Source organism: Canis aureus, chromosome 21, assembly GCF_053574225.1.
Source record: "Canis aureus isolate CA01 chromosome 21, VMU_Caureus_v.1.0, whole genome shotgun sequence".
Taxonomy (NCBI): domain Eukaryota; kingdom Metazoa; phylum Chordata; class Mammalia; order Carnivora; family Canidae; genus Canis; species Canis aureus.
In genome coordinates, this window is record NC_135631.1 from 19,851,281 (window position 1) to 19,877,500 (window position 26,220).

General features: G+C 36.5%; 1 protein-coding gene across 25 annotated transcripts in view; it reads right to left on the bottom strand.

Annotated features, from left to right (window-relative positions):
* Positions 1-26,220, bottom strand: part of DCDC1 (doublecortin domain containing 1) — a 483,101-nt gene that overhangs the window by 272,810 nt on the left and 184,071 nt on the right. For all 25 annotated transcript variants that reach the window (XM_077863419.1, XM_077863438.1, XM_077863436.1 and 22 more), the window contains one exon: positions 1,100-1,192. In XM_077863419.1, the coding sequence (XP_077719545.1) occupies positions 1,100-1,192 (93 nt within the window). The remainder of the gene's footprint in view (positions 1-1,099; positions 1,193-26,220) is intronic.

Below are 26,220 nucleotides of genomic sequence, written 5' to 3' on the forward strand. Positions count from 1 at the left end.
AATCTTTACAATTGTTATTTGCTATACTTGTAACCCATTCAAGCTGAATTTTTCTTTTTTTTTAAAGCTGACTTTTTCTTATGAAATATTCCCTGCTGAGATTACCAATATATGTTTGTAATGTAGTCTTTAAAACTGGACATATACAAGTCCCAAAGATTAATATGGTCTCTAATACAAAGACTTGAATTCACTCAGGAAAATCTGACACATTGTACCTGTTCAATTTTTGTATCATAGTTAGCAGAACAGATGCAATCATAATGATGAGAAAATATTAAAAGCCCAAAGCTTGGATAGATTTCCTTGCCAAAATGTCAAAAGAGAATTACATGAAAGTTTAATTTTTAAATAACCACATTACCTTATTCTTTAAGTTGATTATGATTTTATTTACTGACAATGGTACATGGGAATTAGTAAATTCATGATCTCTCCTCAGAAAGATTAAATGCTTTTGCATTCCAGGAAACTACATAAAAGTCATTTTCTTCTTTTGTCTAATACCAATTTTGTATTATTATTTCATTTATGGAATATGCTGTCAACCTCACAGCATGAGCTTTAGAGAGAAGAAGCTTTGCTTTAATAGTTCTTCATTACAATATTGCCTACAGAAGCTTATGATTAGCTCACTTAAGCTTGACATTTGTAAACTACAGTTTTTTCTTGGTAAGAGATAACATTGTTGGCTTTTCTAAAATTTAGAACAACAATTTAATTCCTAGAAACTCAGAAAATAAAAATAAGATTTAGTACTTATTCAAAGTTCAATAAAATGTTAATGCTTTTATTATGTTAGCATGTTTTATAATTTCCAGATTCAACTTGCATGTAATAATTTCCTAATTTAGGAAATTTATGAGAAAGTTTTCAGAAATATTTTTCAGAAAATTACAATATTTATTCTTTCAAGCATATAATTCTTTTTCAAGCTGCCTATACTAATAAAATGATTCCAGTTTTAACCAATCTTTTTCATTTTGTTGCTATCAGATAACTATAGTTGGTTCACTATCAGACTCAAGTAAAATATGTTGTAACTTTGAAATTAGCACTCATTGCAGTTTTATAATAGTTTAAAAAGTAAGTTTCTTACTTCTTCTTGTGCCTTATGGTATTCTTTTGCTGTCATTGAAAGAATTACTTTTTCAGTAATTTTCTCTTTCTGTTCATCTACAGCCAGGTTCAACTAGAAAAAAATAAATAAATTGCATGAAAATCGGCACTTACTGACACTTAACTGCAACATTTATTCAAATAACCAACTTAGCATAATCATGGAAAGTGATTTAGAATTAATTTGGCCCATATTTTTAGGAAAGAAACTCTACTTAGGTTAAGTAAGTTGAAAGTACATTTTTATATTTAAGACATTTAACACCGAATCTTTCACTTCCACTTTTACTGTTTATCAGTTTACTAAAATATGATTTGGAAGGGGATCCTTAATTGCAGACACTTGACACCAACAATTACATTTTTATTTTATCAAAATAAGCATAGCAATTTTAAAAATTAGGCTGATATTTCCTATTAAAATTTCTCATTGTCGGTAGGGAATAAATTGGCTGCTGTTACATCAGGATAAAACCAACATAAACCAAAAGCAAATATCAATTCAAACACTTTAGAACAGTTCAAAATGATTTATAATATTTCATGACAAGAAATAATGTATCTTAAATACCTGAACAGTTACCTGCAAACTGATCCATTTAGAAAGCCAGATAAAGGTCTTCAATACTGCTGCTAACCCATATGTTAATAAAAGGTGAATGTGGTCCATTCTGTGTTGTTTTTTTTTTTTTTTATAAATAGTCCCCATTGAAATGAAATGCTATTTTCAACTACGGAAAAAGCTGAACTCACACAATAACATTCACTCAGCAAACTGGTATTAATAGAAAGAAAGAAAATAACAGCCTAACACAGAACCTTCTGAATTGGAATATTTAACAATTCTTTAGCAATGGACTTGTCATGTTGTATCTCCCCATTGAGGATAAAGAATGAATAATGACCATGTGTTTTGTTTGTTTTGTTCATGTTGTTGTTGCTTTATTCTTTTTTTTAAAGATTTGTTTATTCTAGAGAGAGCACAAGCAGGAGGGGCAGAGGGAGAGGGAGAAAGAATCTCAAGCAGACTCTGTTGCTGGGCTCAATTCCAAGACCCTGAGATCATGACCTGAGCCAAAACCAAAAGTGGGAAGCTCAACCAACTGTGCCACCAAGGCTCCTCTGTTGTTGTTTCTTTAAATCACGTTTCTCTGTTGTATGCCTGGCAAGTCATGTTTGAGTTAACATAAATCTTTAATCCATATCCTGTCTGAAGATCCACTCTTATACTTGAGATAAAATGGGGGTAGGAGCCAATAATATGGTTTCCTCAGTTTAGTCATATATATATGCTATAAGAATAGTATCAAACCAGTGAACTCTTCATCCACTGACATGTGATACAGCTCAGTATATCAGAGATTCTGTCTTGGTAGCGGGGACAGGCCCAGGAATCTTTAGATGATTCTGATGATCATAGATAAGGAATTGGCAAACATCTGTAGAAGGCCAGAGAGTAAATATTTTAGGCTTGGGTGGGCAGGGATACAGTCTCTGCTGTAATCACTCAACTCTACCTTGCAGCATGGAATAGATAATACATAAATGAATGAGCATAGTTCTGCCTCAGTAAAACTTAAACAAACAAGTGGCAGGCTTAATTTGAACAGAAGGCAACATTTGACAACCCCTGTCCTGGATTACGAACCACTCAAAACAAGTTTGTTAAAAAATAAGCATAAGCATCATGTAATCTACAACATGATGACCATAGTTAACAATGCTGAATTGTATATTTGAAAGTTGCTAAAAGAGTAGAAAACATAGAAAGTAGAAAGTTGCTATGAGTTCTCATCACAAGGAAAAACATTTTTTCCCTGTTTTTTTGTACCTATATGTGATGATGGATGTTAACTAAATTTCTTGTGGTAATCATTTCACAATATATATGAAGGTCAAGTCATTATGCTGTGCACCTTAAACTTACACAATGCTATATGTCAATTACATCTCAATTAAATGGGAGAAAATACCATGTGAAATTGTTCTTGGGATCATTCTCCCCAAAGAATTATTTTCCTGTTCTGAAGTAATATAAAAAACATATTATAAAACGTCAAATATACACCTCATGGATGCCTACATGTAAACTGTGGTACAACATAGTTGTGTCAAGTCTCTATGGCTATTTCTCTATAGGAAGATTCTCATCTTAGGAGATAGATGTGAAGGAGAGGGTACTGGGAAATATTCACCAAGCTCATCCATTTCTTACAAAATTAATCTCCAAATGCACAAACATTCTAAGCAGATCTTTTTTGAAGGGAAGCAAAACAAAACAAAAACAGAGCTACTAAACTCTTCGGTGCCTCAGCAGTAAGTCAGATTCTAATGAGGTCTCCCAGGGCCATGACATTTAGAACTGCTTCCAAGCAACTCTTTAAAAGGTGGGAATTCTTTACCTTTGAAAGCATCACAGTTGGGAAAATCAGCTCCATTCTAATATTCAACTTCTAAAGAAGCACTATACTAATCTATATAAGCTGAGGTCAAAACATATCAAAATTATTGGAAAACATCATATGCATACCAAATAGAGAATCCAGTAAGATACAGAGAAATAGTTAACAAAATATAAGGATACAGACATGGGCCTTTTCTGGAAACAGACCAGCCATTCCAAAAGAGAGAGAGATTTTAATATAATCATTTAAAGAACATTATTGAAAGTAAAAGGTCAAATTAAGAGAGTGCATTTTCACCCTGAGATATTAATAAGATGCAGTGCTAATAGCATCTCTCCCTCAAGTCCCATGTCATGATAACAATCACTTTGAAGGAGACGATCCTGTTTCTTCATTATGACAAAACTATGTGTTTTTGATTTGCTGTTCTTATCTGACAGTTATGAAATAATTTTTGCTAACGGATTAAATATTTCTGAGGTTAATTTTTCATTTATAAATAAGGTAGAAACTTGAAATTAAAAATAAAAAACAAAGGTTTCATGCAAAGTGAAATAAGTCAGAGGAAGACAAATACCATATTATCTTATTTACACATGTAATCTTTAAAAAAAACCCAAAAAACAAAAATATTGAGTTCATAGAACAGATTGATGATTGCCGAGAGACAGAAGTGGGAGGTGGGTGAGACAGATAAAGGAAGTCAAAAGGTACAAATTTCCAGCTATAAAATAAATAAGTCATGGAGATGTAATTAATGTATAAGATGGTAACTATAGTTAATAATACTGTATTGCATATCTGAAAGTTATTAAGAGAGTAAATCTAAAAAATTCTCATTACACACAAGAAAATTGTAATGTGTATGGTGACAGATGTTAACTAAACTTACTGTGGTAATCAATAATGATATATACAAATATCAAATCATTATGTTGTACACCTGAAACTAATATGTCAATTACACCTCAATAAAAAAAATAAACAGTTGGGCAGCCCGGGTGGCTCAATTCTTCTCAGATGGTTTAGTGTGCCATCCTCAGCCCAGGGCCTAATCCTGGAGACCCAGGACCTCCCTCTGCCTGTGTCTCTGCCTCTATCTCTCTCTCATGAATAAATAAATAAAATTTTTAAAAAATAAAAAATAAACAGAAAGATGGCTAAAATTTGCATGTAACTATGAAAACCCAAATCTCTACCAAATAGGGAAGTGTAGGGATGCCTGGGTGGCTCAGTGGTTGAGCATCTGTCTTCAAGCTTAGGTGGTGATCCTGGAGTCCCAGGATCAAGTCCCTCATCGGGCTCCTTGCATGGAGCCTACTCCTCCCTCTCCCTCTTACTATGTGTCTGCCTCTCTCTCTGTGTCTCTCATGAATAAATAAATAAAATCTTTTAAAAAAAGAAACAAATAGGGAAGTGTTACTTTGTTCTAACTTTATATTGCTCCTTTTAAATGTAATAAAGTACCCATAAATATTCATTGTGCACATCAAAATCTAAAGCTAAAGCTAAAGAGGAAGATTTGATTTACTGTTTTTGTTGCAAAGATTTAAAAAATATGTAATAAATATTAGCTATCCAAGATCAGGTTAAAGCTGGTCTTATTCAATATCAATAGTGACCAGAATAGAACCATCAGGAGACAAATGAAAGACAGTGGCAGAAATGGAAAACAACAACAACAAAAAACCAAGAAACATAATGGCTCTGTCAAAGAAAACTAAACAAAAAGTGCTTTCAAAAAATGGTTTGGTTAGAGAAATAGGATTAAAAAGAAGTAAGTTTACCTCAAACAATCTGTTTAGGAACTAAGGAAAAAGTCCACAGAAGTATACCTGAAGCCAGAGGTTCAATGAAATGATTTCTAGCAATTGTTACCTTTCAGACCATATGTATTTTACATAAAACTTCTAATGCTAGGGTAGCAGGCACCAAACTTTCTCTAAGCCCTAGAGGGTCATAGTTTAGTAACATATAGTTCTGCATAATATGTATGGCCCATTGTGATTATAATAACAAGTGCTCATTTAAGGAGTTTTTAAAACATTTGCTGGCTCAGGAAGCTCAACTATGGACATCCTAGGGAGGACAGCAGGCTCAAGACCTCCTGCTGCAGAAATACAGACAGAACAGCAGTGATCTTCTTTTGTGCATATCATTAACAGTGCATGGCTTTTTCTTCTTTTTTTTAACTTCCTCCCAAATATTTTAAAGTATATTTATAAAAATCATAAAGCCTAACTGCATAAACATTTTACCATGACAGTAAGATAAAATAAAATCTATTTTATAGGAGAAAATAACTCTCAATGAACTCTAGCACCCAATGATTAATATCTTTTAAAAAGGCACAACTATCAAACAAGCTGGAATGTACTGTCTACTAAATTCATATTGACATTCCAGATAGGTGCTAACCAAAGAGTTCAACCATACTCTCAGTGCCCTGCATTATAGTTCTGCATGTATTTTTCTCTGTATTCAGAAGAACAGCTAGTGATTCAATGTGAAATATATGATATGTGTTATGTATAATGTCCTTAATAAATCAATGTAACCCAACAAGAAAACTGAATCTCTATCAAAAACCTAACTTTTTGACCAGTAAATTGCTTTAATAATAAATTATTTGATCCATATTTTACATGCAGATCAATACAGGCAATACAGTTTAGCATAAACAACAGGACAATCAACCTTCATATATATTGACAAGTTTCCCAATGGTCTGTTAATATACAAAAGACTGGGACAAATTACTTATTTATATATACAAAACATGGTTATAAAGGCCAGCTGCAGGTATTTTTTTGGAAAGTGCATTTTAATAAGGTCCTATTCATTTAGGGAACAAATGGGGAAGAAGTAGTTTGCACTACAGAGTTTAGCGCGAGAGCTTTCTCTTTTTCTAACCACGAAATCAATCATTTGTCCAGACTGTGGGAGTCAGAGTTAGTTACTGAAAAGAGCTCCGTATATAAACAAGTCAATAACTCATTGTGTGTTATTGTCGAGCTGAAGAAGTCGGCTTTCAAAAAGCTGCCCCTGCTTCTCTCAGAATGAATGTCACTGTATTCAGGGACTGGGAGAGAGTCCTTTGTTTCCAGCCATTGCTGACTGCCATTTATGTATGGGAACAGGAGGTGGCTGCTACGAGTGTGGGGGAAGCCACTATTTGGTATCATGGATGTCCAGGAAAAACCCTGAATTTTGTCAACCAAAATCATTTGTGTCTGAAAATGCATTGATGGAATTGATAAAGAATGGCCATACGCACACAAAAAATATTTGGTAAAGAAGTTAAATGATAATAAGTCTGTATCATTTTAAATTGGGTCAGGCTGATGTTTTTGGTTTCCTACCTGTCAACGAAGATGAAATGAAAAATATAGGCAATGATTTGAAAAGTTTGAACGTACAAAATCGAACTGATGAACAGGGCAACATGTCAAATAAATACTATCTGTTCAGGCCATTAATATTAAGGATGACTCTTGGTACTCTCAAAGTGTGTGTGTGTGTGTGTGTGTGTGTGTGTGTGTGAATTTCTCTAAGGCATGATTTTATGTGCTCAATATTTGTGATAAGTTAAGGAATGTGAACTATTTTTACTTAAAAATTAATGTAAATTTCCTTTAGAATGGAACTGAACATAAAATTCATAAGACATAAATATTACCATACTCTTTATTGCATCTTAATATTTTTTAAAAATTTTTTAAAATTTATTTATGATACTCATAGAGAGAGAGAGAGGCAGAGACATAGGCAGAGGGAGAAGCAGGCTCCATGCACCGGGAGCCCGACGTGGGATTCGATCCCGGGTCTCCAGGATCGCGCCCTGGGCCAAAGGCAGGCGCCAAACCGCTGCGCCACCCAGGGATCCCCTGCATCTTAATATTTATTAAAAACCTACTAATTTATTCAAAATCAAACGAGGAACTGTGAAGAAGCACCAGACCAGGATTCAAAATTTATAATTACATCGAGCAAATAAAAAATACATGTAGATCTGTTAATAAATGGTCATTTGGGGGGAAAGAGGATGGTCTCTGAAATATTAAACAAAAGCTTAGTTCTTATTTGGATGAAGTTGGAGTTGTATGTAAGGAGAAAGCTGGGAGCCTAGAACTGACTCCTACTGACCTCATTTCTCCTCACAATTTAGAAAGCCACAGTATTAAATAATATAATATGCTTCCACATGCAACAAGTGTCCTAGACATTTTGCTACATACGAATTGGTTAACAGCAAAGTGAGATATGATTGAAGAGACAGTGGAAACAATAGAAAGTAAGAAACAATGTGTGCATGCCACAGACTATAATTAATTGTCAAATGGAGGTATAAACAGTACAATCTACAAGTACAAAAGACAAAAACGTTATTTAAGGTAGGAAAGAAAAGGCACAAACAATGGGTAGTATCTAGCTAGGAAAAGAAGTGATAATATAGGAAAATATTATTAATAAATATTAATTAATGTTACTGATTATACATGAATTACACGATGAAATTTGTTCTAATTACAATTAGTGAAGTGGCTTGACATGGCTTTGGGAAGATTGGAGAGGATACAAGCCGGGCCTTAACGGACTGGCAGGGCAGAGAAGGCGGCGTAGCTGATCCAGGTGAGTCAGGCTAAGGCAATGGTTCGACTGGAAGGGATGTTTCATACTGGGGAACAAGAACTAAGATGGCTACTGTGACTCCATACATAATCGATTTCTGAATGTCATTATAGACTATACATGCAAAATGCTAGGCTTGTAATGTGGGTATAATGATAACTTTATATAACTCGGTTCTTTGCTTTGAGTTTCTACATAACTCAGTTCTTAGCTTTGCCTTGGCTCAGCCCCATCTTCTCAAGCTATAAACACTTGACTCAGTTTCAGTCTTAGAGATCCATCCCTTCACTGAATCCTGACCGGGCCTCCTTTTCCGACCAGGTTATCTCACTTAAGTCCCTTCTATGAAAAAAAATTCAAAAGTGCTACTTTTAGACTTGGGGAAGGAGCAGATCTGATCCTTAGTTCAAAATTGGCTATGAGGGACACCTGGGTGGCTCAGCAGTTGAGCACCTGCCTTCAGCCCAGGGCCTGATCCTGGAGACCGGGGATTGAGTCCCACGTCGGGCTCCCTGCATGGAGCCTGCTTCTCCCTCTGCCTGTGTCTCTGCCTCTCTCTCTCTCTCTCTCTCTCTCTGTCTCTCTCATGAATAAATAATAAAAAAAAAAAAACTGGCTGTGAAATCTGGCTCTGCCATACATTATCTCTGACACAGTGAGTAATACTGAAGTTCATAGAGCCCAGGTCTTCTAAGGCCAGGGATTTCTCTCCCAACCTTGCTAATTCTCTGAAGAAAAAAATTTTTAAAGCTGTTTTTACCACAGACCGTACCTTCGTGAGGATAGTTTAAGGGACCATTTATAAAAGAAATCTTTGTAATGATTGAAAACCAACAAAACATCACCATTTTAAAACAGTAATATTTGGGGATCCCCTGGGTGGCTCAGTGGTTTGGTGCCTGCCTTCAGCCCAGGGCCTGATCCTGGAGACCCGGGATTGAGTCCCACGTTGGGCTCCCGGCATGGAGCCTGCTTCTGCCTCTCTCTCTCTCTATGTCTATCATAAATAAATAAATCTTTAAAAAAAACAGTAATATTTTAAAAGTCATATTTTGTCTAAAAGTGTGTAAAAGAGAATTCTACATAATACTTTACCTACAATTTATTTAACGTCTTTTTAAAAAAGATTTTATTTATTTATTTATTTATTCATGAGACACAGAGAGAGAGAGGCAGAGACACAGGCAGAGGGAGAAGCAGGTTGCCCCCAAGGAGCCTGATGCGGGACTCGATCCCAGGACCCAGGGATCATGACCTGAGCTGAAGGTCGCTCAACCACTGAGGTACTCAGGTGCCCCCCACTTTATTTAACATCTAATTAAAGAAACAAACTGTTTTAAAAATCTTCCCTGTTTTTTTAAACTAATTATAAACAAATTTTAGACCTTCCAAATTCCATAGGAAAAGTGGTACTGAGTTAGCCCTGACTCGGTAGCCACATTACAAACTTTCTGCCTAGAAGTTCTGTCATAGCTGGGAATGCCACAGGCCCTAAACTGAACTCAGCCTGTCCTCTCAAACGACTCTACTCCATTTCTTCTATGACTGCATGAGGTTTTGGAGGGACTGTGCCACCCTGGCCAAGGGGTGTGCCCCTGACCTTCCACACCAATTAGCTTCAATCAGACTCAAGAGGGGAACCACATAGAGACATCAATAGTTGGAGAGAACCTGTCCGATTAACAGCACCCTAAAGAGATTCTTCCTAAGACACAGATGTCTGGAGCTATTCTGGTGTTTTCTATAGCCCCTTTCTTCGGCCTTTCTTTAAATCCCATGGGCTACTACCAGCCATTCCGTTAAATTATTTTTTTGCCTAAGTTATCCTGAGATAGACCCCAGTAATTGCAACCAGTAAATCCTATCAGATATGTTATGTACGTCCTCATAGTAAATGCCCCATCACTTTAGGAGATATGAAGGAGTGTCTATTTCTTGCAACTCAAGGTATCGAACTCAGATGTCTTAATGATGTGCCATGTAAAGTCCTTCAGGTATTATAATGGGTAATGTAACAGAGGTAATGTTTTGAAAATTTATCAGTATGCTTTCCTTTTTGGCCTTTTCAAATATAAAACTGCCCTAATACTCTAGATGTTCCTAGGATTTGTCACAATATCATTTCTGACGTGTAGAATAAAATTGCGCAACCAAACAACATCCTTGCAAACAAGACCATTGTCTTTAGAGATGATCTGCCTCTCAAGTAAACCTTATACTCCTCTCAGCATATAAACAGCGAAACTTAGAAAACTCAGCCCATAAATGTCCCTTGTAAATTAAGAATAATGACTCTGACTCCTGTTAAACATTTGCTAGAGTCAGGAATAAGGAAGATACAATGTAGAGAAAAAAATAAAAGCATACTATGTCCTTTTGCCCTAGAGGAAATACAGGAAGAAGTCTCAGAAAGGGAGGCAGGTATAAAATAGCAAGAAGAGTTAAGTCTTAAGTCCCCCCTCTATAGCCTGTGGCTTGAGGAGGAAGATAAATATCAGGAAGTGGAAATATCCTTGAGCCAGAGAGGGCTTCTGCTCCCCTCCTCTCAATATGGTCACAAGGAGGGAACTGTCCTGTAGCACCAGACAAGGCCACATCAACAAGATGGCATGGTATAGGCACACAGAGGGAGGCGTGAGGTTTAGCTTTCCTGAACAACTCTTGGTTTCTGTGTCTTAGGACTTGGAAGTAGATACGTTAGGTCGGGAAGTTTACTATACACTATTGGCGTAGTGAGGGAAGTATGGCTCTCTAATGAGAGTAGCACCATAGACCACTCAAGCCAGACAACCAAAAGGTTGTCTCAGTCAGACCTTGGAACAGAGGTCTCTAATACCAGAGGAAGTTTAGGGTGGACCATCCAGGAAGCACCATCAGAAAAAGGGCCTGAGCCAAAAGAATGGACTACAAGTTCACATGCTGCAGATCAGAAAAGTATCCAGCAACCAGCTGACCAACAGGTGCCAGCAGCCGCCACACCAATATATACATAAATTCCAATGGGCTAGCTCGAGGTCAGGGGCCCCGTTAGCCACACAGCCCCTTCTTCCATATACCACTTGAAGGAAACCAACAGGGTGCAGGAAAGTCTATCTCAGAGAAAGAATGACCTAAAATAAGCATTTAAATGATCAAATCAGACTAAGCCTTACACTAAAGTGGACATTCAGTTATTTTCCCCCACAAGATAATTGGCAAGACCTCAGGACGAAAGTATTAGCGTCAGAAAATAACTCAAGGTCATTTAGTCATTTTCTTTTTTTTTTTTTTTAAGATTTTATTTATTCATGAGAGACACAGAGAGAGAGAGAGAGACAGAGACAGAGACACAGGCAGAGGGAGAAGCAGGTTCCATGCAGGGAGCCTGACGTGGGACTCGATTCCAGGTCTCCAGGATCACGTCCTTGACATGGGACTCAATCCCAGGTCTCCAGGATCATGCCCTGGGCCGAAGACGGAGCTAAACCGCTGAGCCACCCGGGCTGCACCATTTAGTCATTTTCCACACAAATTGTGTACACACATATAAGGAAGCCCATTGTTAGACTGAGCCAAGGAACAAAAGCAAAAACAGGATTTATAAGACATAGGAGAGAAATAAAATAGACTGTACATTTTGGGGAGAAATTGATAAGTTGGCACCTACCAAACTGAGTAGGCCAATTAGAGGCACTGAAGGAAGCATTTTAGTTTTTTATGAATTCTACAAATAAACTTGAGAAATCAGTTGACAAGCAAGTGTGGCAGGCCACCTCTGTATCATGTCTATTTACCCTATCACTTCAGTTAGACCAGTCCTGCACTGTTTCCCACACTAGAACATTTCATTTCTTCATACAAACAAATAAACCACATTTTCTCACACTCACTAAAGTAGTTATCTGAATCAGAGAGTCCTTTGAGAACTGTGATTAGGATTCTGGGGGCCAGAAAGGATAAGCCAGATAGGCCACTATCCTTATAGAAAACTGTCTGAATATGGGTAATGCTAGGTGTGATGCACTATACATCTCCAATAAGCCTATTTCCAATGATTATTTCCTGTGGTGATGGAGAAAATTCATCCCTATCAATCTTTTGTGGCCCAGCTTTGGTCCAACCTGTGGTCCAATCTGCGAAGCCCACTCTGGTTTTGTCCTCTCATTATGCATATATCAACAAAATATACTGCCATATACCACAGATGGTGCCCCTCCCTCCCTTTTTTCACTCTTTTATCTAGTGTACTTACCAAATGCCAATGTTGACATAATTAATGCATTGTACTGATTCTGGTGATACAAATATTAATTAGATGCCTCTGTACCTTCAGAAAGCTAATGGTCTACCAAGAATTGTATGTAGTTCAGCAGTCCCTAGTAGTTTTCCTGGTGTTTGTCCCTGTGGCAAGGGAGCATATCTTACAATTCTTTCATATCTCCAGTACATTCAATCCTAATAGGTAGGGAGCAGACATTGAATAAACACCTATGGATTGGATTAGTGATGAATGAAAATCCTCAGATTCCAAGTGCTTTTATTTTTCACTAAGCGACTGTTGCCTGAACTATTTGCCCAGTGTTATGAAATAGGGATGGTGGGGCACCTGGGTGGTTCAGTGGCTGAGCATCTGCCTTTGGCTCAGGGAGTGACCTCAGGGTCCTGAGATCAAGTCCCACATCAGGCTCCTCTCAGGTAGCCTACTTCTTCCTCTGCCTATGTCTCTTTCTCTGTGTGTCTCTTGTGAATAAATAAATAGAATCTTAAAAAAAATAGGGATTTTGTGGTCAAGTAATTTTCTTAAAGAGTAGGTTAAATGAAGGTATGAGCCTTTAAGATGCTAATAGATATTATTAATAACCATGAGAGCACTTCAGGGGTATTCAGCCAGATACACTCCGGAAATGTGTCGAAGGACCAACAATTCTCAAGCTGGACTTGAAAGCTGAGGATGGACATCTAAGAGATTACTCAAGAGTGAGTACAACAGACACTACCCAGACTCAGGCAGCATGACTCTGTCAGTTGTCAACTTGGCTCAACCTTGCCTGCTGTGCTTCCCCTAAATTAATCTTTAATTATTTGATGTAATATTTTTGGAACTTGAAAAACATATTCTGTGCATCAAAAATAATAATAACCAAGAAACAGTAAAACTAGTATTAAAAGTGTATTGGGCAGCCTGGGTGGCTCAGCGGTTTAGCGCTGCCTGCAGCCCAGGGCCTGATCCTGGAGACCCAGGATGGAGTCCCACAGACTGGACCGTGCATGGAGCTTGGTTCTCCCTCTGCCTGTGTCTCTGCCTCTTTCTGTGTCTCTCATGAACAAATAAATAGAATCTTTTAAAAAAATAAAAAATAAGTGTATTAAAACAAAATATCAGTAAAGTAGTGTGTATCACAGTGTGTGGCATAAGACAGAACTAAAAATCAGGTCAAAATAGACAAATGTATATGTTTAGGGCTTTAATATATGTTAAATGCAATACAAGTCCACTATCTCTTAGCCACAACTCCAAAATCCAAAAATATTTGAAAACTGGATTTTCAGCCCATCAGGCACCAGAGGCAATAAAGACTGATTTATAAACTTTATTTATTCCACTTAATGTGAATGTTTTACTGTGAAAATATTAGAGTGCTTCATCACAGGGAACTGTTTCAGACTTCACTCAGGTTGCTACATAACATTTGATTTACATACTACATTCTAAAATCCAAAAAAGGGATGCCTGCATGGCTCAGTGGTTGAACGTCTGTCTTCAGCTCAGGGTGTCATATCAGGGTCATGGGATCAAGTCCCTCACTGGGGGAGCCTGCTTTTCCCTTTGCCTATATCTGTGCCTCTCTCTGTGTGTCTCTCATGAATAAATAAATAAAATCTTTTTAAAATAATAAATAAATAAATAAATAAATAAATAAATAAATAAATAATAAATAAATAAAATCCAAAACACTGAGTTCCAAAATACATCTGGCCTCAGGAAGATCAGATAAAGGATTGTGGTTCAAATCTCAAATCAACAAGGAAAGAAAGGGTGGATTATTAAATAGGTAGTATTGGAATGGACAACTAACAATTCAGAAAATTATGTAGGATCCACTTTTTACCTTATGCCACTTTTGATGACTTCAAAATTTAAACATAATAAGAGTACTAGAAAATAATACAGCTGATGATTAAAGTCTGAAAAGAAATGATCTCCTTAAATCTAATATGGATAGATTTAATTAAATCAAAGTCCTTAACTTCTGTACCTCAAAAGCAGCTATAATAAAATTGAAAAGCAACAATACACCAAGAGAATATTTGCAACATGACAAGTTAATATCCCTAATATATAAGAACACTTTGAGGTAGACTAAAAAATTAGTTATTTGACAAGTTTATATATTATGCTATGTTCACCACAAGCATAGCTAACATCTATCCCACGACATAGCTATTACAATATTATTGACTGAATTCTTTTTATTTTTATTTTTATTTTTATTTTTTTAATTGGAGTTCAATTTGCCAACATATAGCATAACACCCAGTGTTCATTCCGCCAAGCGCCCCCCTCAGTGCCCATCACCCAGTATTGACTGTATTCTTTATGCTGTGCTTTTTATTCCCATGACTTAACTCATTCCATAACTGGAGACTTGTTTCTCCTACTCCCTTTCATCCATTTTGCCCAAACTCCCACTACCCTCCCCTCTGGAAACCATCACTTTGTTCTCTGTATTTATAGTTCTGAACCTACTTCAGAAAGAAAGAAGAAAATGAACACACAGTTTATAAAAGAAAAATATACAGATGGCAAAATAATACATGTACAGAAGAGCTCAATATTACAACTAATAATTCAGGGGTGCCTGGCTGGTCAGTCAGTAAAGCATAGGACTCTTGATCTTGGGTTGTGAGTTTGAGCCCCATATTAGGTGTAGAGATTGCTTTAAAGAATAAAGTAAAATAAAATGATTCAAACTAAAACAATGATCAAAAAAGTTTCTAATAGTAAGGATTAGTGAATTTAAGGAGCAATGATATTGGTACTTTCATGTTTTGCTGGTGAAAACATAAATACTATAGCTTTTTAGAGGGAAATTTGGTAATGTATATCGAATCTTTAAGGTGTGCCTAAACTTTCATCCAAAATATACACTTCTAGGAATTTTTCAATAGGAAACAATTATGGAATTGTACCCAAAAGTTGACTGAAACAATGATAAAATGTTTTTTGCAACAGTAAAGAGACCATATAATTTGTAAATGTTCAAAATTAGGGGGATTAGTAAGATAAATCTATAAACTAGAATATCATCATCCATTTAAAATAATATTTAAAATAATGTTATGAAATTTTATAATGGAAAATGGTAACAATATATTCACTGAAAAATAACAAGTCTCAAAAAGTAAATAAGATTTAAAATATATGTATCAGTACACAGAGGACATATACCAAACTATTGAGAATAGCTAATCAGAATGGTGAGATTATGGGTGGTATAATTATTTTTTCCTATTAACATCAGCTTATCTCTATACACTAAATTTTCTGTACTATTAATATATATACATGCACGAATCTTGCCATTAAAAAAACAGGCCCTTTTTAATATTGCTTCCTTTCTTTTTTACCCACCAATATATCTGACTTACTACTTATTTTAAAAACCTGTTCTCTGTTCATATCTGCCCCAACTTAATTGCCATTTTTCTCATTTTATCTCAATCTTTAATAGATAAAATATAATGCAAAAGAATACAAAAAGAGACAAAAAATATAAAATAGGGGATCCCTGGGTGGCGCAGCGGTTTGGCACCTGCCTTTGGCCCAGGGCGCGATCCTGGAGACCCAGGATCGAATCCCACATCGGGCTCCCGGTGCATGGAGCCTGCTTCTCCCTCTGCCTGTGTCTCTGCCTCTCTCTCTCTCTCTGTGACTATCATAAATAAATTAAAAAAATTAAAAAAAAAATAAAATAACATTAGCTTTTTTGCTTTTAAAATTGCCAAAACCTACTAAACTGTTTTTAGAGAACGGGTAGTGCAAATCCATATAGGGCAGTGGAAGGTTTATGAATTCCTATTTAATAACTGCATTAAATTATATTTGCAGCTTCTTTTTTTTAATTATTTTATTTTATTTATTTATGATAGGCACACAGTGAGAGAGAGAGAGGGAGAGAGGCAGAGACACAGGCAGAGGGAGAAGCAGGCTCCATGCACCGGGAGCCTGACATGGGATTTGATCCTAGGTCTCCAGGATCGTGCCCTGGGCCAAAGGCAGGTGCTAAACCACTGCGCCACCCAGGGATCCCTATTTGCAGCTTCTTAAAAGTGAGCTGAGAGGAAAGACTGGGTAGAGGTAAGAGGGGGCCTCTCATTGTCTACTCTGTCACACTGTTCTGGGCACTGCAGATGCATTATAGCATTTAATCCTCAAAAGCCCTTCGGGAAGTCATGTAACTGATGCTTAAAGAGGTTAAGTAACTTGCTCTTGAACACAAAGCAAAGAAAATTGAAGAACTGGGATCCAAATCCAGGCATGTCAGACCCCTGCACCCATGGTTTTTAATTATATCTTGAGTACACTGGGAAAAATGATTAATAAATGAAGGAAACAGCGAGATAGTAATAGACAAATTGGGAAAGTTTTCCTCCATATTGAAGTATATGATTATGAAAACTCAGAGTTAAAAATCAGAATTAACTATTAATATGAATTGATTTTTGATGACATTAATAAGAAAATAAATTACATTTGGAGGCTTTAAGAGGATTCATTTTTGAGGTTGGAACAAAAAAAGAAACTGGATTAAAATCCACTGTCAGAAATTATTCATGAAACACATTGAAATCACTTGTGTAATAATTCCTAACTTTCACTTCATCTCTAGAATTATCAAAATTAAACCCCAATGTTATTTTTCCATTCTTAAAGTATCTATTAATGCATTTTAATACAATTGATTTAATAATTAATGAGTAGTAATAACAGTTTTATATTTAATAGGTCAATCTCTACCTATGTACCTATATAGAAATATAGGTACATATAAAATATATGGATTTTATGTTTATAGAAATAGTATCACTGACATATTATTTGGCAACTTGCTTTTGTTTTGTTTGGTTTTGTTTTTTGTTTGTTTTATATATATATATATATATATATATTAAGATTTTATTTATTTATTCATGAGAAACACACACAGAGAGAGAGAGAGAGAGGCAGAGACACAGGTAGTGGGAGAAGCAGACTCCATGCAGGGAGCCTGATGTGGGACTCAATCCCAGGACCCCTCTGAGCCAAAGGCACACGCTCAACCGCTGAGCCACCCAGGCATCCCTACATATATATTTTTTAATGCAATTTGCTTTTTATTGCATGTCAATACTTTCAAATGTCCCTTGAAAAAAAATCTGAAGGAGATCTATAACTATCTAGTTCTTACAGGTATTAAATTCAAAATTTCCCAAACAAGAAGTTTGGGATAAGGTTAGAATCATTGTGTCTTTATTTTCATACTTCCTCAGCTCTTTAGCTGTTGGGAGCACATCACTTTTGCTCCAATTTCACTGAAGAGGACTAAGTCAAAAGACCAACTCCAACTGCAAGTTAGAGTATAGCTGTGTTTCAAAACAAGAGTAGGGCTGTGGGGGTGCACAGTTGGTTAAGGATCCAACTCTTGGTTTTGGCTCAGGTCCTGATCTCAGGGTTGTGAGACTAGCCCTGTGTTGGGCCCTGCTCTCAGCACAGTCTGCTTAAGTTTTTTTTTCTCCCTCTGCCTCTCTCTCATGCTTGCATGCACACACACTCTCTCACACACACAAATAAATAAATCTTTAAATAAATGAAGAGGCGGTGCCCGGGTGGTTCAGTTGTTAAGGATCTGACTCTTGATTTCTGCTCAAGCCATGATCTCAGGGTACTGGGATCAAGCCCCACATCGGGCTCCCTGCTGAGTATGGGCAGTCTGCGTCTCCCTCTCCCTCTGCCTGCCGCTTCTCCTGCTTGTGCTCTTTCTCTCTGTCAAATAAATAAATAAAATCTTAAAACAAACAAATAGGAGAATGATTCTGCTGTAAGGTGAGAAGTCTTCACCACACTTGCTCTGTAAGTCACATAGGTGACCATGTGATCTACTGTCCAAACCAGGACATGCTTGAGAGTGAATTAGGCTGAGATAACAAGTGACCTCTAGGACTGTTTCAGGAAAATTCTGTCTGTCTCTGCTTAATAAAGTCTTCTCCAGCCCCTCATCAGGTTGCATTTCCTGAGGCAGTTGGTCATCCGTTTTGTGTTCCCAGAGCAGTCTACTGAACTCTAGCACATCTGCTCACACATTTGTTATGGTTACTTATTTACTATCTTTCCACTATACCAGGATATTGGTCAATACTCTCCCCTCTCCATCCCTGGCCATCCTTGAGGTTATTAATCCTGTTCCCATTCCATTTGATTCTGGTTAAGAGATAAAAATCATGGCAAACTCTGCCACTAGGGAGTGGGACAGTTGGCTCAGGTCTGACAGAAAAACACAACCGTGATATGCTGATTTGTTTAGAGTGACCAGAATCAAGACAGAATCCTTCCACAAGTTTTAATGTGTGGTCACTGAGGAAAAGATGCTCTAGGTCTCATACAGTGTGGGTCAGCTGATATTAATCTCTAGCATATTGTTGCCGTATAGGAATACAGACCATAAAATTTCATATGGATATGTTCTTAATACTTGATCAAAAACCTTTAAAATCTTGAATAGGCAAAACCATCCATATCTTCATTTGGGTCTTATCCCTTTTTAAAGTTCTACTTCAAGGCAAAATTCTGACCATGTCAGTATCCACTCAAAACTCTTCAGTGACGTTCCCACTATTTATAGGATAAAAACCCAAGCCTAAAGAGGTTAAGTAACTTGTTCTTGAACACAAAACCAGATGGCCTCATCTGGTTTCTTCCTCATCACCTGCCTCATTTCCATCTCCATCCACAACTCTGGCTTGCTCTTACGCTATGCTGCAGAAATTTCCGCGTTCTACAACTACTCATCAATGTCCCTGCACCCTGAAATTCTGAGAGTATCTCAAGATCCATTCTTTTCATACCCCGTTCCATTCTGAGCCTTCTCCCCCAAACTGGGAATTACCACCATAATTACTGTTATAGCCCTAAGTTTTATTGTGGATTAGAAAAGACACGAGGATAAATAGTAGATTGCCATAAATCTAGGTTGTACTACACACACACACACACACACACACACACACACACTTACTCGCTCAATCACTTACACCTCAACTCTGATCTGGTTTACTTCATCCAGGAAGCCTGCTCTGATTTCTTCTCAGTCCTAGGCATAGGAGCCCATCTTTGATACCCTTGCCTGCTTCTACAGTAATGGTAGAGGATGCTATCACAGCACTTTTGCTGTGAATTGGTTCTCTTACTTCTTCCACCAGACTGTGAGCTCCTCTGAAGTAGGCTTTGAGTCTTAAACTCATCTCTATATCTCTTCTGCCTGGCACATAGTAGAAACTTGAAAAAATACTGGTTACACAACAGAACTAAAGCTTGGAAAAGTATAGAGTTCTCAAAAGAGATTATAGAAATCCTTGAAGTTTGATACAATATATATAAAATTAAGGAGAATAATCACTCCAACTTCTGGATGCATCTTAATTCATCTACATCTGGCCTTTAAAAATTATATACTGGGTGATCTTCATTGCAAGGTTAGGATAGGCTGTATGAGAGAACCCTGGGAATAGATTTCATTGTCAGCCCCATTGTTTCTAGAGCCTCATGTCTTAGAAAGCAGACAGACATATGATAAGCAGCATGTCCATTCCTGATGGCAAAATAACGTGGACCTCATTACATGCTTTTTCTTCCCAGGTGTTAAGTCTTGTGTTCTGAGGGGACAGGAGCCACAACTCTCAGTTGTCATTCTGACCAAAAGTGTTTTTAGGCAAATAAGAATGTATTATATAAATCTGTATCTAACATACAAATTCAGGACATTTTAAAAATTAGTTTTAGTTTTCAGAACTTGATCTGGATTCTAAGTTTTTAACTATCCTGTATTTCAAATCCTGCTCATTAAAACAAGATAAAACTAAGATTTGGGTTGTTGAAAATTGTTTAAATTTGGATGCTGAAATGAGTGATTTACTTATCTTAAAATGGATTCCCTCCTGTTTTTCAAAGTTTTGACCTCTCAACTTTATCGAGCACCTAGATACATTGATAATTTTGATGTTCAATATTCACCACCATCATCATCATCATCCATCATTAGAGAAGAAAAAAACTTGATGAGGGCTTACAATGTGCCTGGCACTGTGCTAGGTGTTTTTTTTTTCTTACGATATTATTTATTTATTCATAAGAGATACACAGAGAGAGGCAGAGACACAGGCAGAGAGAAGCAGGCTGCATGTAGGGAGCCCAACCCGGGACTCCAACCCAGGCCTCCAGTATCACACCCTGGGCTGAAGGCGGCGCTAAACCACTGAGCCACCAGGGCTGCCCTGTGCTAGGTGTTTTACTGGCATTCTTCACTTATCTTTATTAAAGACGGGTGCCTGAGTGGCTCAGTTGGTCAAGCATCTGTCTTGGGCTCAGATCATCATCTCAGGATCCTGAGATCAGGATGGAGCCCCAAGTTGGGCTCTGTGCTCAGTGACAAATCTGCTTCTTCCTCTCCCTCTGTCCCTCCCCTCTACTTATGTTTTCTCTCTCTCAAATAAATAAAATATTTTAAAAAATAAAGATGAGTGAGAAAATCCAAGTATTGGAGAAGGAAGAGTAAAGTGTATTTAAACTACTTGTCCCAAAACATGACCCAAATCTCTAGACACAAATGGTGAAATCTCTGTGGAAAAAAGAAATCGGAAACTTTCTGAGTCATATGTTCAGCATTTTGCATCATCATCATTCATAAAATGTATCCTGAATACTTATTATGAGTCAGTCCTAGAAAATAGTGGTTTATAAGACACTTCCCACATAGAGCTTAAAATCTTAGAAAGTAGAAAGATGTGATAAACAGCAGCAAGTATGATGAGCATAAAAAAAAGTATGAGATTTCTGAGGAGACCTAACCTAGGCTCAGGCCAGAACAGGAAATGCTCCTCTGACATGTTACTTAGGCTAAAGATGGATAAGAAGTAACCAAGTCAGGTTTGATAAGGAAGAGTATATTAGGTAGTAACTGCATAGAGTCACCTTTTCCATAAAACATCTCATATGGTATCTTATTTAATTTTCAAAATAACTTGGAAAGGAGTAATTCCTTATAGCCATTTTATAGATTAGGAAACTTAAGATTCAGAGACTAGATCATTTAATAAGATTGGAACGCTTGTCTATTAGAATTCAAAGCATTTCCACTTAATATTTTGTAATACAGGTCTACTATGAGAAAAATGATTTTCTTTGGGAGGAATAACATTTCATTTAATTGGGGCTCAAAACTAGTATTCCCTGTAATCAAACAGTTTGCAAATATTCATTTGCGGAAATCATTCTTCATTTGGGGATCATACCCAAAAAGGTGACCAGACAGACTCAGCCCATAGGCTACATACCTAACTTAGAATCCCCCTATTAAACCATAAACGTTGAAAGCAGAACTCTCAAATAGAAACTTCATGTGAGGCTCATTATATAATCTTAAATTGTCTAGTAGCCACATTTTTAAAAAAAGGTATAAAGAAATAGGTTAAATATATTTTAATTTATTTAACCAAAACATTACCATTTAATATTATAATCAATACAAGAGTTATTTATAAGATATTTCATCATCTTTTTTCATGCTGAATCTTTGAAATACCATGTGAATTTCACTTTGGACTACTCACATGTTGAGTACACGTAGCTCTAGAAGACAGGTTGTGTCTTCCAGACAGGGCTAGGAAGATATAAATTTTAAAAAATGGATCCTACAGAATCTTGTGTTCCATTGAAAAGTACAAGTTTTGCCTAAAAGTTGCAACGGCCACTCACCTCCATTGTCACAGCTGTACCCGATTTTCCGAGGAATCAAAAAATTTAGAATTTAGGTGCCTGGGTAGCACACTTGGTTAAGCATCCAACTCTTGGTTTTGGCCCAGGTCGCAAACTCAGGGTCCTGAGATTGAGCCTTGCATTGGGCTCCATGCTCAGCAAAGAGTCCGCTTAAGTTTCTTTCTCCCTCTTTCTACCCCTCCCCCACCCTCTGCTTCCTCTCTCTCTCTAAAAAAATAAATAAATCTTTTTTAAAATGTTGAATTTAGTGTAAAAACTCCTGATTTCTAGGTGTTTGTAACTAATTTTTAAAAATTTTATAGACATTCGACAGGTCAAATAATTCAAATTTGTATACTAAATTTGGTCATGACCTCCTCCACATTTATACAGGTCTATCTTTTTAGTATTTGAGCTATAGTGCACATAGTTGCTCAATAAATTAGAAGACTTTCAAGTAAGTATGTACAAATAAAATACTTTGAACATGCCAAAGGAATGACAATAGATGATAATAAAGTAATTATGGAAATAATCATATCCACATTTTTAACCATCTTATAAAAATAAGTTTACTCACTAAGATTATTCAATAGTGTTTTAAATAATAAAATTCTTCAATTAAAAGTAGCTATAAAAAATAATTAAAGTAGCTATAACTGCAGTAGCCAAGAGGTGGAAGCTATCCAAACGTTCTAAACCAAATGTGGTAGACACATGCAGTGGAATATTATTCAGCCCTAAAGTGAGGAAACTATGACATTTGCTACAATCTGAATGAAACTTGAAAACACTTTGCCAAGTCTAATTAGGCCAGTCATAAAAAGACAAATACTGTATGATTCCACCTAGGGTAATTAAATTTAAAGAGTTGGAAAGTAGAATGGCAATTGCCAAAGGCATGGTGGTAATGTTTGCAGAACAATGTGAATATATTTATGCTCCAGAACTGTACACCTAACAATGATTAAAGTGGAAAATTTTATGTTACCATATTTCACCACAAAAACGTCATATTTTAATAAGAAAAATACTCATTTTCATTTTTAAAAATATCTCTTAAAGGAATGCAGTATAGCTTTTCAGGTTCACACAAATTAGTCCAGAAAAAAACATGAAATACTGAAAAAATTAATTATAAATGTTTTGAAGTGTCATTTTTCCTATTCAAATAGGCATACTAACTGAAACAAGATTGTCAATCTGCTCAAAATGTGGTAAAACACCTTTGAATCCCTAAAAAAGTTAATAAATTTGATTTGTAAAGAGCATTCTGTTCACAGTAGTCCCCCCTTCTCTATGGTTTTGCTTTCCACGGTTTCCTTTACCCCAGGTCAACCACCATCTGGAAGGAGATGATCCTCCTAATATATTGTCAGAAGGTCAGTAGTAGCCAAATGCCATGTCACAATGCCTACAACATTCACCTCGATTCACTTCATCGAGTAGGCATTTTATCATCCTACATCATCACAAGAAGAAGAAAAGGATGAGTATAGCACAATAAGATACTTTGAGAGAGAGAAACCATAGTCACATAATTTTTATTACAGTATGCTATTTTAATGGTTCTATTTTATTATTAGTTGTTGTTAATCTCTTACTCTGCCTAATTTATAAATTAAATTCTATCATAGGTATGTACATATAGGAAAAAACATAGTATAAATGGAGTTCTGTACTATCTGTGGCATTCACTGGGAGTCTTTGAAAGTATCCCTTGCAGATAAGAGGAGACCACTGCATATGTAAATAAGCCATTCCAAAGTGTCTGGGAATACTCTAAGACAGTCGCTTTCCTGTATATTTTGTGTATTCCTTCCCCATATTATTTTCACAATTACTGGGGATTTGTACCAATAACAATAATCCTTACCTACCTCAAGGACTAGTAATAAAATCAAATGAGAGAACTTTAACCCAGAAAAATCACATCACAAACTATAAACTACTGTACAAATATATTTAATGAAGAATTAATAAAGAAAAGGTGAGCTTTTCCCCTGGATCCACCCAAAATATCACATATTCCGAAAAAAAAATCTGAATTAATAATTTACCAAAATGGCTGCTTTCCTCCAGCCAAGTTTACTGGCAAAATATTCTCCATTTCCTCTAATTAACAAAGAGACAAAAAGTTACACTTATATCCACATTGTAATTTTCAAGTAAGATTTCATACGGCAAATGCTTCCCAAAACTATTTGGGTATCTCCTCTCGGACCCAGACAGATTTGCATTTATAGAGAATTCAGAATAGGATGCTCCTAGGTCAATATTCCTACGTTCCAGTATCAAAGAACTCCCATCTGCATTTTCCAATGCATGGTCTGTGCTTGGAGTTCGTTTCTGTGGGAGGTTAGAGTCAAACGCTATGACTGAGAAAGGAACTGTTATTATTCACAATGTAGGCAGTAAGCATGAGGCCAGATTGCAAGGACAATCAAATCTCATGCTTCAGGAAAGAAAATGATCAGGGTACCTAGGTAGCTCAGTCGGTTAAGCATCTGCCTTTGGCTCAGGTCATTGATCTCAGGGTCCTGGGATTGAACCCCACATTGGGGCACCCTGCTCAGTCAGTAGTCAGTCTGCTTCTTCGTCTCCCTCTGCTTCCACTCCCCCCATTCTCTCTCTCTCAAATAAATAAAATCTTATTTTTTTAAAAAAGAAAGAAAATGATCATTTGCAAGATCAGGAAGGAATTTCCTTTCTCTTTTAATAGGAAATACCAAGCATCTTGATAAATGAATAGTAAGGAAGGGAAAATTTACAAAGTATTCATGATACTCCTTGTACCAAAAAGATCAGGAATTAGCTATGTAGGAAACATGATCTTCTGTGAAAAGTCTATATCCCATGCTTCTTACCACTCAATGTGATACACACTCATTTTTACCGTGTACCTTGGTAATAACTCTAAACAATTTTTTAGTTGATGGTCATAGTAATGAAATATTATTTCCATTAATCATTAGTTTCTGATGTCTTTTATGCAGCAATAATTCTGCAAATAATTTTATTGTCACTTTAGTTTCCATATCATGTGCACAGTTTTCCTAATGTAAAAACTGATTAATTGGTGATTATAACCATCATATAAGACAACTTTCACCACATTGAAGAAGTAAACATGAATGTTTCATAAAGTTCCTAAGACTGATCACATATTTTATTTTTTGTTTTTATTTAAATTCCAGCTAGTTAACATACAGTGTACTATTAGATTCAGGAGTACAATATAGTGATTCAATGCTTTCATACATCACCCTGTACACCTCACAACAAGGGCACACCTTAATCCCATTACCTATTTAACCCAACCTCCCATCTGTCCCCTCTGGTAACCATCAGTTTGTTCTCTATAGTTTCTGTATCTTGATTAGCCTCACTCTTTATCCCTTTGCTCATTTGTTTTGTTTCTCAAATTCCACATATGAGAGATATCATATGGCATTTTTCATTTTCTGACTAACGTATTTCACTTAGGACAATACTCTAGCTCCACCCATGTTGAAAATGGCAAGACTTCATTATTTTTTATGGCTGAGTAATATTCCGTTGTATGTGTATGTGTGTGTGTGTGTGTGTGTGCCTGCATGTGCATATGTGTGTATCTTTTTAATCCATTCATCAAGCTATGGACATTTGAGCTGTTTCCATAATTTGGCTATTGTAGATAATGCTGCTATAAATAGCACATATCTCTTTGGTGTTTGTTTGTTTGTTTGTTTGTTTGTTTTGGTGCCAAAACCTGGAACAAACCAACATGTATCCCTAATCCCTAATACTAATCCACGTCCAGATTAGTATTTTTGTTCTTTGGGTAAATACCTAGTAGTGCAATTGCTGGATCACAGACTAGTTCTATTTTCAACTCTTTGAGGACCCTCCATACTGTTTTCCAGAGTAGCTGCACCAGTTTGCATTCCCACCAACAGTGCAAGAGGGTTCATTTTTCTCCACATTTTCGCCAACACCTGCTGTTTCTTGTGTTGATTTTAGCCATTCTGACAGGTGTGAGGTGATATCTCATTGTAGTTTTGATTTGCATTTCCCTGATGATAAGTGATGCTGCAT